This window comes from Ovis aries, chromosome 18 (assembly GCF_016772045.2).
Source record: "Ovis aries strain OAR_USU_Benz2616 breed Rambouillet chromosome 18, ARS-UI_Ramb_v3.0, whole genome shotgun sequence".
Classification (NCBI taxonomy): domain Eukaryota; kingdom Metazoa; phylum Chordata; class Mammalia; order Artiodactyla; family Bovidae; genus Ovis; species Ovis aries.
Window position 1 is genome coordinate 66,213,531 of NC_056071.1, and position 15,868 is coordinate 66,229,398.

At 49.5% G+C, this 15,868-nt stretch overlaps 1 protein-coding gene across 3 annotated transcripts in view; it reads left to right on the forward strand.

Annotated features, from left to right (window-relative positions):
* The window catches only part of TDRD9 (tudor domain containing 9), a 112,571-nt gene that overhangs the window by 12,824 nt on the left and 83,879 nt on the right, over positions 1 to 15,868 (forward strand). For all 3 annotated transcript variants that reach the window (XM_042235592.2, XM_042235593.2, XM_042235594.2), the window contains exons 2-5: positions 4,661 to 4,776; positions 12,472 to 12,569; positions 14,048 to 14,269; positions 14,780 to 14,902. In XM_042235592.2, coding sequence (XP_042091526.1) covers positions 4,661 to 4,776; positions 12,472 to 12,569; positions 14,048 to 14,269; positions 14,780 to 14,902 — 559 coding nt within the window. The remainder of the gene's footprint in view (positions 1 to 4,660; positions 4,777 to 12,471; positions 12,570 to 14,047; positions 14,270 to 14,779; positions 14,903 to 15,868) is intronic.

Consider the following 15,868-nt stretch of genomic DNA (forward strand, 5'->3'; position numbering starts at 1 on the left):
CCGCCTCCCCTTGACCTGTTAGCACCTAACTGGCCATCGAGGCTTGCCCAAGTCTGACCTTCACAGAACGTTTCCTACCTCCCTGACTCACACTCAGTACATTTTCCTTTGATCTTCCTCGGGTAAGCCAGTTTTTCTAATACTTAGGGTGTGCCACCGGTAGTATTATAAATTTTGTTTTTTCTGTCCTAGCTCCTGAGGTTATTAGATTGAAATAGAGCCCAAATGTCATTCTCTGATTACAGCAGTTCCCCTACTGTGATGTAGACAGAGAACAGAAGTATTTGTAGATCTGGGTAAGGAAGTACCTTTGCGTTAATCCTGCCTGTTCATCAGAGTATAATCAGAATAATGTTGGATTTTATTCATCAAACATTTTAGTGAGTTGAATGAGTGAGTTTTTCTAATTGACTGCAACCCCGTGAGGCTGGTTTGTGTGGAAGACGTGAGACTTGAGTGTGAAGGTGGCTCCGTTCTGGTCCCTGCCATGGCTTTCAGGCCTCTTGGCTGAGCTGTAGAAAGCTTTATAAGACGGTGAGAGAGGGTCGTGTCATCCCTAGTGTGCATGTGTGTAAAAGTGTAAGATGCATAAGGAAGTAAATTTAAGTCTAAAAAGACAAAGTTTTGGAATCCTGAAGGGCAGGCTAAGGAGCCAGATTGTATATATGCAGATTTTATGTATTTACGACCCGGCCGCCTCATACAGTTCTCAGCAGCTTTGTATTGCAATTAAAGGAAGGTTTTTCATTGTAAAGAGACTACTGTCTTCCGGTTTTTAATTCCTTTGCTACGGATCTCAAAGTTCTGGATTATTGGTTTTTTTTTTTTTTTGACTATTAAAGATGCAGTCAGCATTTGAGAAGCTGATGTTGGATTTCTTTTCCCTGTATTAATTACTCCCTCCATACGGCAGGCCACGTTAAAAGCCGCGTCCCTGCTGGGCTGTGCTCGGGTCTTCCTGACGGGTGGGGACTCGCAGTGCGCCTGGGTCACCGCTCTCACGTGACCTCTGTCCGTGCCCTTTGCCTCTGTAGACATCGTCCCAGGCTTTATAACTTGTTCATTCATATTTCCCTTTTTTCTGTTCTTGTTTAAAGCCTTCTTTACTCCATAGTTATGACATAGCGGAAGATCAGCGTTTTAGGCTTAAAAAATAAGTACCTCCTGGCTGTAGAGTTGGTTTGGAGTTGATTTGCAGTTGGTGTGAGGTGGGGGGTCCCCAGGTTGGATAGCCATTATCCAAAGTCAGTGGTCGTCGCTTCGCCCAGGAGCGCTCCTGACGGCTCCCAGCGCGGTCCCTGTGGGCGTGCCCTGGGCGCTTGGAGTATCATCGTATCATGGGCCCTGGGTCTCGTCACACCCTGTGGGGCTGCAGGTTCCACCCGGCCTCCTGTGGGCAGCGATCCGAGGCCCATCGGGGCCTCCGAGCCTCGGCAGGGCTGTCTGGATCTGTCTTCAGTTCTCCAAGTCCTTGCCAGGCTGTCTGGGCTTGGTGCCGCGCCCAGCCCGGGTGAGCACAGCGGTTCCTAGAGGTTCCTGGGGGTCTGCAGTGTCCCAGGGGCGCTGTCCCGCCCAGGGCCTCCCTCTCCCAGTCCTCTGGCCAGAAGCGGGGGCTTTCTTGTCCTGTTCTGCCAAGCACTTCCTGCAGCAGCCTCTGTCCTCTAGGCCGAGCAGTGGATAGACCAAGAAAAAGGGCCGTGAGAGTTTGTGCTGCCGACAAGGGTCCACGTAGTCAAAGTGGTGTTTTTCCTGTAGTCATGTGCGGATGTGAGAGCTGGACCATAAAGAAAGCTGAGTGCTAAAGAATTGATTTCGAATTGTGTTCCTGGAGAAGACCTGAGAGTCCCTTGGACTGCAAACCAGTCCATCCTAAAGGAAATCAGTCCCCCCACACCCTGTGCCAGGGCCCACGTGCGTTTTGCAGCGTGGGGAGTTCAGGCCAGGGGCTGCCAGAGCTAAGCACGACGCACGCGCCTGGTGCGCGCTCGGCACTCGTCTCTCCCCAGTCTGCCCGGTTCCGCTTGCTGGTCAGCGTCCCGCAGCGGCTGCTGAGGCATTCTGCCGGAACTCGCAGCTGCCTCCTGTGCGGGTGCGGATGCTTACCCGTCCAGCTGGGAGCTGGAGCCTTGAACTCATTGTTGATTCCTCCGTCACTCAGTCCTGTCTGACTCTGTGACCCCATGGACTGTGGCCCACCAGGCTCCTCTGTCCATGGGATTCTCCAGGCAAGAAGACTGGAGTGGGTTGCCCTGCCCTCCTCCAGGGGTCTTCCCAGCCCAGGTCTCCTGCATTGCAGGCGGATTCTTTCCCACCTGAGCTGCCAGGGAAGCCGGTCATTTTGCGTACGCCGGGTCTAACACTGACAGCATGTCCTGTGGGCTCCACTTTTGCCGCTGCCCCTCTGGTCGGAGCGCTGTCAGCTCTGGCCTTGGTCATATGGTCATTAGGTGGTCTCCCTGCTTTTCTGCTGTGTCTGAGCACCCATCATTCCGCCCCACTTCACCCGGTCAGAGCCATCCTGTTAGAACAGGAGTCAGGTATTGTTGTTTCTCTGTCTATGCGCCAGACTCATCTCACTCAGAGCAAAGGCCAAAATCTTTAGGCTTAGCCCCTGCCAGTCCCCTGGTTCCCCTCCGCCCGGATCCCTGGCCCTTCTGCACCTCCAGCCCTCCACCCCCACCGGGCTTTCTCTGCCGGAGCCACGTGGGCCTCCTGCCCACCTTCCTGGGGCTTTGGCCTCAGGGCTCCTGCTTTCCCGAGCTGCCCAGCCTTCGTCTCTGTCCGGTCTTTGCCTGAGTGTCCCCTGTGTAATTTACCCCCCCCCAGCCACGTTTTCTTTATCCGTTCCTCTACGGATGGTCGTTTGGGTTGCTTTCATGTCTTCCGTTCAGTCGCTCAGTCGTGCCCGACTCTCTGCAACCCCAGGGACTGCAGCATGCCAGGCTTCCCTGTTCATCACCAACTTGCTCAGGCTCGTGTCTGTTGAGTCGGTGATGCCAGCTAACCGTCTCTTCGCTCCGTCATCCCTGTATCCTTTTGCCTTCATTATTTCCCGGCATCAGGATCTTCTCCCGTGAGTCGGCTCTTTGCATCAGGTGGCCAAAGTATTGGAGTTTCAGCTTCAGCATCAGTCCTTCCAGTGAATATCAGGACTGATTTCCTTTACGATTGACTGGTTGGATCTCCTTGCAGTCTCCAAGGGACTCTCAAGAGTCTTTTCCCACACCAGAGTTCAAAAGCATCAGTACTTTGACCCTCAGCCTACTTTATGGTCCAACTCTCACATCCAGATGTGACTACTGGAAAAGCTGTAGCTTTGACTAGCTGGACTTTTGTCAGCAAAGTCGTGTCTTGGTTATTGCAAATACTGCCGCTTTGAACACTGGGGTGCGTGTCTTTTTTCAGATTACAGTTCTTTTCCGGGTATGTGCCCAGGAGTGGGATTGCAGGATCGTGCAGTAACTCCTGTTTTTAGAGAAGCCTCAGACTGTTGTCTGCAGTGGCCGCACCATTTTGCATTCCCACCGACGGGGTAGGAGGGTCCCCTTCTTCCACACCCTCTCCCGTGTTTGTTGCGCGTGGACTTTAGGAGGAAACGATTTGGCTGTGTCAGGTCTTAGGTGTGGCCCGCAGGCTCAGTAGCTGTGGCACTGAACCGTGTCCCCTGCACTGGAAGGCGGGTTCTGAGCCGCTGGACTGCCAGAGCTCTCCCTGTTACATGTGGACTTTTTGATGATGGCCCTTCCGACTGGTGTGGGGTGGTGCTCACTGCTGTTTTGACTTCCATTTCTCTCCCAGCTATCAGTGTTGAGCACCCTTTCATGTGCCTGTTGGCCATCTGGATGTTGTCTTTGGAGAAATATTTATTCAGGTCTTTTGCCTTTTTTTTTTTTTTTTTTACTGTTTTTCTTTTAAATTGAGCTGTGTGAACTGTTTGTATAGTTTGGCAATTAAGCCCTTGTTGGTTGAATTATTTGCAAATATTTTCTCCCATTCTGTAAATTGTCTTTTCTTGGTTTCATCTCCTTTGCAAAAGCTTGTAAGTTTGATTAGGTCCCATTTGTTGATTTTTGCTTTTATTTCTGTTGCCTTGGGAGACTGACCTAAGAAAACATTGCTATGATTTACGTCAGAGAATGTGTTGCCTTTGTTCTCTCTGAACCTGTAGCGTCTTGACTGCCTTTAGTTCAAAAGAATCCTCATAGAAAAGTGAGCCGTGTTGCGGAGGCTCGTTCTGAGACCCTGCAGCCTCCGTGCGCATCTGGGCTCAGACTCCCATCTGCAGGCGCAGCCCTGCTCTCAGCCCTGCTCTCGGGGAAGGCACGGGGGGAGCGCAGCAGGCACTGGTAGATTGCCCTGCAGAGTAAGTGGCTGCGTCCGGTTCCCACCCTCTCCTCAGAATCTGAGGCCACTCGTTCTTTTCGCCAATTTGAAGGATGAAAAACCTCATTGCTTTAATTTGCATCTCTTTGGTGACTGAGAATTTGATTGTATTTTCATTTGTTTATGGATGATTTGCAATTTTTCTTGTAGGGCTTAATGTAAAAGTTAGCTATTCAAGAATTCTCTTAGCATATGGAAATTTCTTGGCTTTTTATAAACAGTAGACTTTTTATAGGCCTTTTGTAAACAGTATAGTAACTTTTAATATTCTTTGCAGGCTCCTGGGTGAAAAGAGCGCGGAAACGGAGTACATTGACAAATACAGACAACTTGAAGCACAAGAATTTTATCTGTATTTCCTTGATCACTTAATCAGTGGGTCAGATAAAACAGGTATCTTTAAATATCATAAAATATATTTGAGTTGTTCACAACATTAAATTCTTAAAAGTCTTTAAAAATATATTAATATTTTGATCAATGAAGAATCCATGTTGTTTGTTAATTCAGGATTTTTAGGGGAGTGAGTGTATGATAGATTATAAATTGTGAGTGTGTGATGGGTTGTAAGTTGCTCATTTTTTTCTCTTTTAAGTATAGTATCTGAATACTGTGGCTTTTGGAAGACTACTGATGGTCCCTTACCTTACTGTTAATTTGAAATACTTAAAATTGTTATTAAAGTTATTATATGGAGAAGGAAATGGCAGCCCACTCCAGTCTTCTTGTCTGGGAAATCCCATGGACAGAGGAGCCAGGCTTAAAGCTCAACATTCAGAAAATGAAGATCATGACATCTGGTCCCATCACTTCACGGGAAATAGATGGGGAAACAGTGGAAACAGTGTCAGACTACTTTTTGGGGCTCCAAAATCACTGCAGATGGTGATTGCAGCCATGAAATTAAGACGCTTACTCCTTGGAAGGAAAGTTATGACCAACCTAGATAGCATATTCAAAAGCGAGAGACATTACTTTGCCAACAAAGGTCCGTCTAGTCAAGGCTATGGTTTTTCCAGTGGTCATGTATGGGTGTGAGAGCTGGACTGTGAGAAAAGCTGGACTGTGAAGAAAGCTGAGCGCCGAAGAATTGATGCTTTTGAACTATGGTGTTGGAGAAGACTCTTGAGAGTCCCTTGGACTGCAAGGAGATCCAACCAGTCCATCCTAAAGGAGATCAGTCCTGGGTGTTCTTTGGAAGGACTGATGCTAAAGCTGAAACTCAATACTTTGGCCACCTCATGCGAAGATTTGACTCATTGTAAAAAACTTTGATGCTGGGAGGGATTGGGGGCAGGAGGAGAAGGGGATGACCGAGGATGAGATGGCTGGATGGCATCACCAACTCGATGGACGTGAGTCTGAGTGAACTCCGGGAGTTGGTGATGGACAGGGAGGCCTGGCGTGCTGTGATTCATGGGGTCGCAAAGAGTCGGACACGACTGAGCGACTGAACTGAACTGAAAATGAAATGCAGAGAGAAGACAGAATGAAAGTGAAAAGTGAATAGTTAAGGGCACCGATGAGTTGTGGAAAAGCTTTAAGTCTCAAGTATGTGTTTACTTGTTATCCCAAAAGGGGAGGCAAAATTGGAAGAAGGAACAAAGAAACTATTTGAAGAAATAGTGGCTGGATTTTTTTCGAATTTGGTGAAAACTATAAACATACTAATCAATGAATCTCAACGAACCGTAAGCGCAAGAAACAGGAACAAAACTGAACTAACACATGGCATAACCAAATAACTCAAAAGCGAAGGTAAAGAGAGAATTCTTGGAAGTAGCCAAGAAGAAAAGTCATATTACGCACAGAGGAACGAACATGATCACAGATTTCTCATTGAAACAACGCGGGCAAGAATAGAATGGAGTGAAATCTGTAAAATAGTAACAGGCTTGAACACTGAACCCAGCAAAAGTAGTTTTCAAAAATGAAAGTGGAAGAGTATTTCAGGTGCATAAAAGAGAAACGAATTTATCTACTCACATGTAGCAGTTTAATGATGTTCATTAGCCTAGAAATGTGAGTTTTCTGTTTTATTTTTAAAAATCATCTGTATCATTAAAGTTAATGAAAAAAATTATTATAGTTTTAAGAATAACTGCATTAAAACAAAATTTAAAATAATACATAAATGTGTAAAATAAAAGATAGAAGTCCTGTGAGCGCGCACCGTTTTTCTGTGTGGGTTTTCTTGTTAGCATTAGGCCTGATTCATATGGTAGAAGTAAGTTTTTATTTTTTTGGTTTGCAAAAGCTTACGCATCACAAACTTCCTACCAGCCAGTCAGCAAGTTCTGTCCCCTTTACCCTGTGTGCTCACGCTCTGATGTAGAGATAGAAGCTGGGATTTGAGTAATATTTTCCTTTTCAGCCTTTCTGAAAATTTCAACATACAGCCCCTATATAAAAATACGTTAATCCTTTTAATGGTCTTCACTTGGACTTGCTGACAGTATAGAATACTGATGTCTTTCATCCATTCCGAAACGTTCCGAGCCGTCATCCCGGAGACCCCCACCCTCACTCAGCCTGTATTTCTCATGTTTGGACACTCTGCTGTCTCCTGGTTCCTTTCCCCTTGTTGTTCTTTCTCCTGAGGCAGAAGCAGCTTTGAGTTCTTGGTTTCCCTCTCTGTGTCCCAGCCTTGTTAGAGACTTTGCCCTGGTGTTTTTCCTCTCTCTCACCAAACTTTTGGCTTTTTAAAGATGATGTTTGTGTATTTAATCTGGCATCTTTAGTTGTCCTCAGGGGGCGTGTTTGTCTGAGCAGCGCAGTACCTTATCACCAGAAGTGACTGTTCAGAGTGATCATGTGTGTCCTTTGATCCGATGTTTACTTACGCTAAGGAAAGTACAACGCAGTACTTGTAGGAACATTCATTGCGTCTCTGCTTATGGATGGGGCGCCTTTCGAATCAACAGGAGTCTGGTGATTTTAAAAATATTTATTTATTTTTCTAATTGAAGGATAGTTGCTTTACAGAATTTTGTTTTCTGTCAGACATCAGCATGAATCAGCCGTAGGTGAGGACTGGTGATTTGACCTGTGTAAGGGAGTCTGCAGACGTTGCTAGAAGCCTGCCACAGCTGCGTGTTACTGTGGACAGACGGCCGTCGTTGCCGTCTCATGGGGAGGTGTGTTAGTTTTAAGACGGCACTCGGTGCCGGGGCCCTTCCCGTTGCCCCTGCGTACGCAGCGCCCGGCGCGCCCCTGCTGGCCCCCGCGTGGAAGCCACTGGACTGCAGAGGGATGCCTGCGAGTCCCGGTGTCTGCTCTCGGAACCTTTGCTTTGGGTTCATAGTTGAAGCTGTTTGCAGTCTCTGTGCGTGGCACCTGTATTTGGAATTTTCACTAAGGAGTCATACAGCTTTGGCTGCACTTGGAAGATTCACTCCAAGGCCAGTGTTCATCAGGGTGTGAGCCAGGGACCGTGGGGAGCAGTGGGAACAGAAGCTGAAAGGGGCTGGCCTCTCCTCTCAGGGAGGCCGTCGTGGGAGCACACAGTTACACGAAGGGGGCGTTTAGAGGAGAATGCTCTGGGGCGGAGCTCTCTGCGGACCTGGGACAAGGACTGTGACTTGAGCTGGGGTTCAGGAGAGTCGTAATCGGGACTGGAGCTGAAGGATAAGTAGAAGTTTTAGAAGTCACCTAGGCAGCGTGGGGATCGGGGGGCGGGGAATGTGTGCCAAGGGCTGTAACGGGGGAGAGTCTGAGGCTCCAGCCTTGGGAGAGTGCAAGGCGCTCAGTCGTGTCCGACTCTTTGCGCCCCCGTGGACTGTACAGTCCATGGAGTTCTCCAGGTCAAAAGACTGGAGTGGGTAGCCTTTCCCTTCTCCAGGGGATCTTCCCGACCCAGGGATTGAGCCCAGGCCTCCCGCATTGCAGGTGGATTGTTTCCCAGGTGAGGCCCAGGGAAGCCCCCAGCCCTGGGAGAGGGCCGGCATTGCTGGGTGTGGGGGGCCTGAGCGGGGGCAGTGGGGGACCGAGTCACAGCCCTCCCGAGAGGCCCACACCTTCATCTTCAGGGCGGTGGCGCCTGTGCTGCGCCCGCAGTAGAAGGAGCTTCGCAGCTCTGATGACATTTCGGAGCTTGAGGTGGGGGTGCTGCCGGGTGGGCCCGGGGTAAGCACAGGGCTCTTCCCAGAGTCAGTAGTGGATGTGATGACAGGCGCCACGGGCTGCGTGATTCGAGTAGGGGTCAGGAAGCCAGGGGACGCAGGCCCTCCTGAAGCTGAAGAGGTGTAGGCTCGGTCCTCCCCAGAGCCTGCAGAAGGAGCCAGCCAGACTGCTGTGGGCCTCGGATGCTCAGAGCTGTGGCAGAGACAAGGTGTGCGGTGTGAGCATGAGGCTCAGGGTCCTTGTCGCGGGAGCGGGGAAGCTGAGCGCGCTCGACGGGGAGATGCAGGCGCAGCTGCTGGCGGGGCCGGCCCAGGGCGGAGCGCTCTGGTCCTAGTGCTCAGGGCAGCGGTGGGCTGGAGGTTCAGGTTCATCCTGGTGAGTCTGAGGGGAGGAGTGTCGAGTGAGGAGTGTTTTGAGGAGACCGCTCTGCTCATACCGGAGGGACTGGATCGGAGGGGCCGGTGTGGGCTCATGAAGTCCAGGCAGCACTGGCTGGTGATGGCAGGGAGCGGGGAGCGGGTCTGGGGCCAGCCGGGCAGGACTCGGGGCGTGGGGACGGGGACGTGGGGGCAGAGGGGCCGTGGCGAGTGGCTGGGCTCATGCTCCGGCTTCCGTGGCGGTGCCCGTGAGGGCAGGGAGGCGGTTCTCTTGTGTGTGTGTGTGTGTGTGCGTGCCTGTGTGCACAGCACACACAGAGCGCACAGCAGCTTCTCTCCCTGCTCTGTCTGTCTGCATTGAAATCGTGAGGTCACGTCAGTGCCCCTAATTCTGGTCCAGCACCAAGGTTTCAGAGTGAGCATTTTCTCATGTCTGGATACACAGTACCTCTGCTTTTGGTGTGATGCGGGTGGTATTTCATCTATATAACTCTTCTTAAAAATTATTTCCAAGTAGAAATCCAAGAACACACATTCAGTAAATTTCTATGAGGAACATTAGAATTATTTTGCATAATTAAAGGTAAATCATTTTCCCAAAGTTGAGATTTAATAGCATTTCTGACCAGCTTGGTTCCAGACTGTGAGCCCCTGCCGGGTTTCTGCTGTTTTCACACAGCGGTTTTGAGCTCGTCCTGGGATGTGTCTGTAGTTGTGATGAAAGGCCGTAGCACGGCCTCCCTTTTGTTCGGCGATATTTCTGTTGGTGATTTCCATTCCTCTCGGAACTTTTCTTCTGGGTTTAAAAGAATGGCCTTAATGGAGTTCCTAATAACTGAAGAAGGAAACAGTCAAATTAAGTTTAATTTTGTATTTGGAATACCAGCCCTTACTTGGAGAAAGTGATGTGTAATTATTTATTTTGAAGATTTAATTTTATGGTTATGTCAGTAATGTGGCAATTAAGCTCCTTTTCTGTACTGTGTAGTAATAGATATTTTGATAAGCAGTGTTATGTTCTTCAGTTAAAATCCGTCATGTCCACTGTATAATATTTGGAGCCCTGAACCGCTGAATTTTGGGGTTAGATTTTAGATTTGGTTGATGCCAAAATAACGGGGTGACTTAGTAAAGAGAAACTAGCAATTTTCATGGTTTCCTGTATTTTTCCAGTTCGAGTGAAATACTTTCATGCTAATAACCTAGAATAAAGAGGTAACAGGGAAACAAACACAGCGAATTTTGAGGGGTGTGGCCTGTGTCGCTTCTGAGTGGCGGCTCGGCTCTGCGCAGCGCGTTGCTCTGCCCTGGGCGGCCGCGGCCTTTCTCCGCGCTGCTCGCGGGGGCCGCCCGGGCCGCGCTGCTGGCCTGGCTGCGCATGCGCAGGCGCCCGAGGTGCGCAGCCTGGCCTCTCTCTGGTTCGCGGGCCTCCCTCTGGCGGTGCGGAGGCTGGACTCGACTCGTGCTGGGTCGGCTCCAGCCAGTGACCTGAAAACGTCAGCCCGTGTTGCATGTTAAGCAGAGGAAGGGCTGCGGTTTAGACAATACAGTTAGGCCTTTCGGAATTTTTCTTGTAGCATTTCTGTCTTCAAGTAGCAGCCTTCAAGATGCATGTCATCAAGGCGTGTGAGTCACGTTAGTGTGGTTAACGTGATGGCTCGTTCAGCAGCTCCGGGAGCCACGGCTGCAGGTCTCTGAGCGGGAAGCGCGGCTGCCAGCCTTTGGTCTCTGGAGAATCCGTGTCACCTTGTGGCCCCGGCAGGCCCGGGTGCTCCCGGTGTCCCTCCCTCTGTCACCACGTCCATACCCCGTCTCTCGGGGCTCCCTCGGCTTTGGAGCCTCAGCCCTTCCGTTTGTGCTGGAAAGGCCGATTCTTGATGGATAAGCCTGCCGGCCCTAAGAGAGGGAAGGGCCAGATTTTTTCCCTATTTAGGCTTGCATTATCTCAGTTCTTACATTTGTAGAGCGGTCTGAGTACCCAGCCATCATTTAGAATTACAAACAATTTAATACAATGTTGGAACCATTTGTAAATTAGGAGCTGTTCACACTCTGAGTTATGCTCAGTGTTTTGAAGATAGCGTGGTTCATTTAAGGGCTTTTTAGCCAAGGCTTCTAGAAGGGGTGAGACTGGGAGGAAGTGCAACGGCGGGAGCTTGGGACAGAGGCAGACTGTGACTTGTGAAAGCTCCGACGGGGAAGGGGAGGAGAGAGATGAGGGCGGACAGAAGCGCAGGCTTCCGAGAGCAGCGGTCAGCAGTGAGGTGGCTAGACAGCAGTGAGGTGGCTACACGGTTGGAAGGCTGTCGGGGGCGGGACTTGGAGAACAGCCTCCTGAAGTCAGTGCGCGGCGCCCAGGGAGGAGCTCTGTTTCCCCAAGGAGGGAGAACGGCGCTGGCTCCTCTCCTCTCCAGGTTCCGAACAAGTTGTTGGTTCAGCTGCAGGAAAATAGCCATGTTGTAATTATGTAGCTAGGCCAGCTCTGAAACTGAGGGCATGTGTAGGGAACACGTAGGACAGCAGAAGAGAGGCAGGGACACGTGTGTGTCGGGTGGGGGCGGCGGCGGCGGCGGGGCAGAGGGAGAGACGGCGCGGAGCGGCACAGGGCCGGGAGGAGCGGGAAGAGCAGCTCCGGAGAAGGACCCAGGAGCGCCAGCCCCGTGCTGAGGCTGGGAGAGACAGGGACGCTCCAGAGTTTACTTTGGAAGTAAAATTATTTCCCAATAAAAGTTTGTGTGCTGAGACTTTTGATGATTGTCAGTTTGTCAAGAATTTGTGGCATTGCCGGAGAGGAGCGTGTATATTTACAAGAGAACATTCACCAGGCTTCCGTGGTGCCTCAGGGGTAAAGAATCCACCTGCCATGCAGGAGACCCCGGTTCCATCCCTGGGTGGAGAAGATCCCCTGGAGGAGGGCATGGCAACCCACTCCAATATTCTTGCCTGGAGAATCCCAAGGACAGAGGAGCCTGGCAGGCTACAGTCCATGGGATCACGAAGAGTCAGACACGACTGAGCAGCTAACACTTTTATTCACTCGTAGGACTGGGCAGAGCTCCCCTGGTCAGTCTTTGTCGGAGCAAGGACGGTCCCTCTCAGGATCTCTGTTCCCAAGGTGGTGTGTGGTGGTCTACTGCCGATTTGTTCCAGTAGCGAGGAGCGAACCCTTAACAAATTGATGTGACTTTTCAAGTCAGAGTCAGTTCTTTCAGCCAGTCATCTTTGTGCTGTTTGAGGGTGATGGGCTTTGCGCTGTGCAGGTCTCTTGTCTCAGAGGTGGCCCGAGCCCGCAGCGCTGGTGGCTGTGATGGACGGGGATGTGGCGCTCAGCTCCTGTGCACTGCTGGGGGTGGGCGCGCCGGGAGCTTGCTGAAGACTCTGCTCACGGTGTTAGCGCTGAGTGTGTGTGTGAGTGTGTGTGTGTGTGTGAGTGTGAGTGTGTGTGTGTGTGAGAGAGAGTGTGTGTGTGTGTGTGTACAGCCTGCTGTGTATTTGCTGCATATATAAACTAGATAAGCATGGGATTGTTTATCTTGCCTTTTTTCACATAGGAAATAGCATTGTATTTGTCTGTTTTGTCTGAATCCAGGTCCGAGGCCACCTGTAGCTAAATCAAGCAATGTGATATGCATCCCAGAGACAACCTACAAATATCCTGATTTGCCTATAAGCCGGTGTAAGGAAGAGGTAACGTGATTTTTCTCATGATGTAGTTTGGTTGTTTTTCATGCCAGTGATCCAGCCCTTGGTTTCTAGTCTGAAAGTGACGAGGGGCCGGGCGGGCGCCGGGAGGTGGCTCTGTGCAGTGACCACGCAGAGGGCCTTTCTCCCGCCGTGCGTCACTCGTTCTGCTTCCCCCGAGCTCACCTTTTCCTGTTTAATCCTTCGTCCTGTCTCCCCTGCTCTGAAGTAGATGTGAGTGGACACCTGCGGGCCCAGGGAGCTGCTGCCTTCAAGTCCCGCTGCCCAGACCTTTCAGGAAGTGGATACTGCCTGCCCCTGGCCGCAGCCACCTCTAGCATCCCAGTGGGATCCCTTATACGCTGGCTGTTCGTGTTGCCTGGTCATCGATCAGTCCTTGGTATATCATTTTATGAGCAATGTCAGGCAATACAGCGGCAAGGTGATTGCATCTCTAATTAGTTACGTGTTGCTAGACCTGGTTGGGCTTCCCAGGTGGCGCTAGTGTTAAAGAATCTGCCTGCCAGTGCAGGAGATGAAAGAAACGCCTGTGTGATCTCTGGGCCTGGATGACCCCCTGGAGGAGGGCCTGGCAACCCACTGCAGTGTTCTTGCCTGGAGAATCCCATGGACAGAGGAGCCTGGCGGGCTACAGTCCATGGGGTTGCAAAGAGTCAGACACAACTGAAGTGACCTAGCACTGCATAAACCTGGTTAAAAGTGTATGCATTGAAGTTGCAGTTACCTGTGCTAATGGAAGAAACGGTCACAGAAGACAGTAAACTGTGAATGTTCTGCGTTCGGTTTCACTTTGTCTTAGATTGGATCGTGCATCTTGTGTAGAGTAGGCATGCTTATTAATTTTAAGAGGCCAGCATTAAAATCAGCTTGTGTTCCCTGACCGTTTTGATGACTAGAGTGACGCTGAACGGTGTTTTGGGTGGAGGTGGGGGGGGTGGCCGGATCAGCGCTGTAGCGCCGCCCTTGCCGTCAGTCTGTGGAGCAGTGGAAGCTGCTTGTTTGAAAGTGTGTCTGAAGAATTTCAAATGAGAATTGAGTGTACACTTGCTGTGTGTAACAACAGCTGTGTTTTCCTGTTTCTTAGTAGAATTAGATGGAGGCTCAGCACACAATTTAAAAATAATAGAAATTTAGACTTAACAAGAGCTATAGAAGTTCAGTTTGGTGTTTTCATTTTTACAGATGGAGAAGCTGAGACCCAGGGGGCGGTGAACGTGGCCTGGATTTCTGTAGCCATTCGTTACTGCTCACAGTGGTCAGATTGTCTCCAGTGCAGTCACCACTAGTAACCTGTGTCCCTTTTGTGATGTTTAGGTGGCTAGGTTAAGTGTTTAACTTGTAAGGGTGAAGAGAAAGGAAATCCTGAAAGTCTTCCTGAGATGAAGCTTTTGGTTCATAGGTAACACTTTACATCATTGTTAAATCTGTGGCGAGTTTGAAGGAGCTCTCTTTCACCATTCTAGGTCGTCTCTTTGATAGAAAGCAGTTCCGTAGTGATCATCCACGGTGCCACAGGCAGTGGCAAGAGCACGCAGCTCCCGCAGTACATCCTCGACCACCATCTGCAGCGCTCCGCCTACTGCAACATCGTGGTCACGCAGCCGCGCAAGATCGGGGCCAGCAGCATCGCCCGCTGGATCAGCAGAGAGCGCGGCTGGGTTTTGGGCGGGTTGGTGGGCTACCAGGTGAGCTTCTCCCCTTGTTCGTTTTGTCTTTTACATAAGTCGATGATAGGATGTGATTTATTTTCTGCTGGGAGAGAAAATGCAATCAGTTGCTTATGGAGCAGAATTACGGCATAATTTCAAAAAATAGTGAAAATCAGAAGTTCCTGAAAATAGCTTAATTTCTTTCTCAGTTGAATGTAAAAGAAGTGAGAATTCTCAGGCTCATGGCTTTTATGATTTTATCTTTAATCATATCTTTGTGTTGAAGAGGTCTTCATATGTAGTCACCTCAGCGTCAAAATGATGCAGGCAGTGTGGCTAGATAAACCAGTCTCTCCCCACATCACCAAAGAAGAAGAAGAATCAATTTGAGAATTTGCTAGTTTAGACCCTATTATGTTTTTGTGGTTTATGATAATTTTTTGTTCCCTCTCTTACCTTCATTATGAAATTAACATTGCTTTCTTTGCAGTTAAATGTAAACCATTTAAATAGAAAACTCTCTCCTTTTTCCTTCCCCAATTTTAGGTAGGGTTGGAGAAAATAGCGACAGAAGACACCAAGTTAATTTATATGACAACGGGGGTCCTGCTCCAGAAGATAGTCAGTGCCAAGAGCTTGGTGGAATTCACACACATCTTCATTGACGAAGTGAGTGCTCCGCTCTTAACGCTCTGTTTTGATTTGATGAGAGAACACAGTCCAAGTTACTTGTAAAGTGTCAGAAAGTTCTTTGAGCCTGTATCGGCTTGTTCTACTCATGAAAGTTGATTTGCTCTTTTTATCCTTTGCTCTTACTTGGAAAACACGGGTGAGGAGGTTGAGGAGAATGCAGAGATTCCTTGTTGAGACCGGGGGTTGGCAGACTGCAGCCCTCATGCCGAATTTGGCCCCTTCTGTAAATGCGGTTTCGTTGGCACACAGCTTTGCTGTGTTTATGAGCGCTGTGAGGCTACTGCGCGAGAGATGGGCGCTTGGGTCAGGGCCGTACGTGCCGTGAAGCTGGACGCGCTTGCTCTCTGGCCTTTCACAGCGACCGCCTGCTGGCCCTGGTTTGGAGTATTAGCCACATCGGACAATTAAAAGAACTTTAATTGTCTGTAGGTGTTTCCAGCACCTTTCAGATACTTTCCATCTAGTAAACAAGAACAATAAGAAAAATAAAACGAGAACAATAAAAACATCTTCTAAGAAAATGAATAGATATTAATCTATTCACTTTTCTAAAAAAAAAAAAAACCAATAATGTACTGTGAACCCTTTCTTTGCGCCGGTCTTAGCTGTCTCAACGTTCCTCCGTAAGGATAGAATGTTTTAATTGATTTTAATTTGATTTGACTTCATTCTGTCTTCTCTTAGCCGTGCTGTGGGGCTTGTGGAATCTTAATTCCCCAGCCAGGGGTTGAACCTGTGCTCTCCGCACTGAGCGTCGAGTCCTGTCCACTGGACCTCCGGGGGTTCTATTGGATTCTATTCCGATTTCGATTCTATGTTAAACAAGGGTTTTTTGAGGTGAAGTGATGTTGTGTTCAAACAGTTGTCCCACGAGTTCTGGAAGTAACTCCCCCTAGACTCTGGAGTTTTAAACCTCAGCAGTAGTTATGCCTCGAGAAGCTT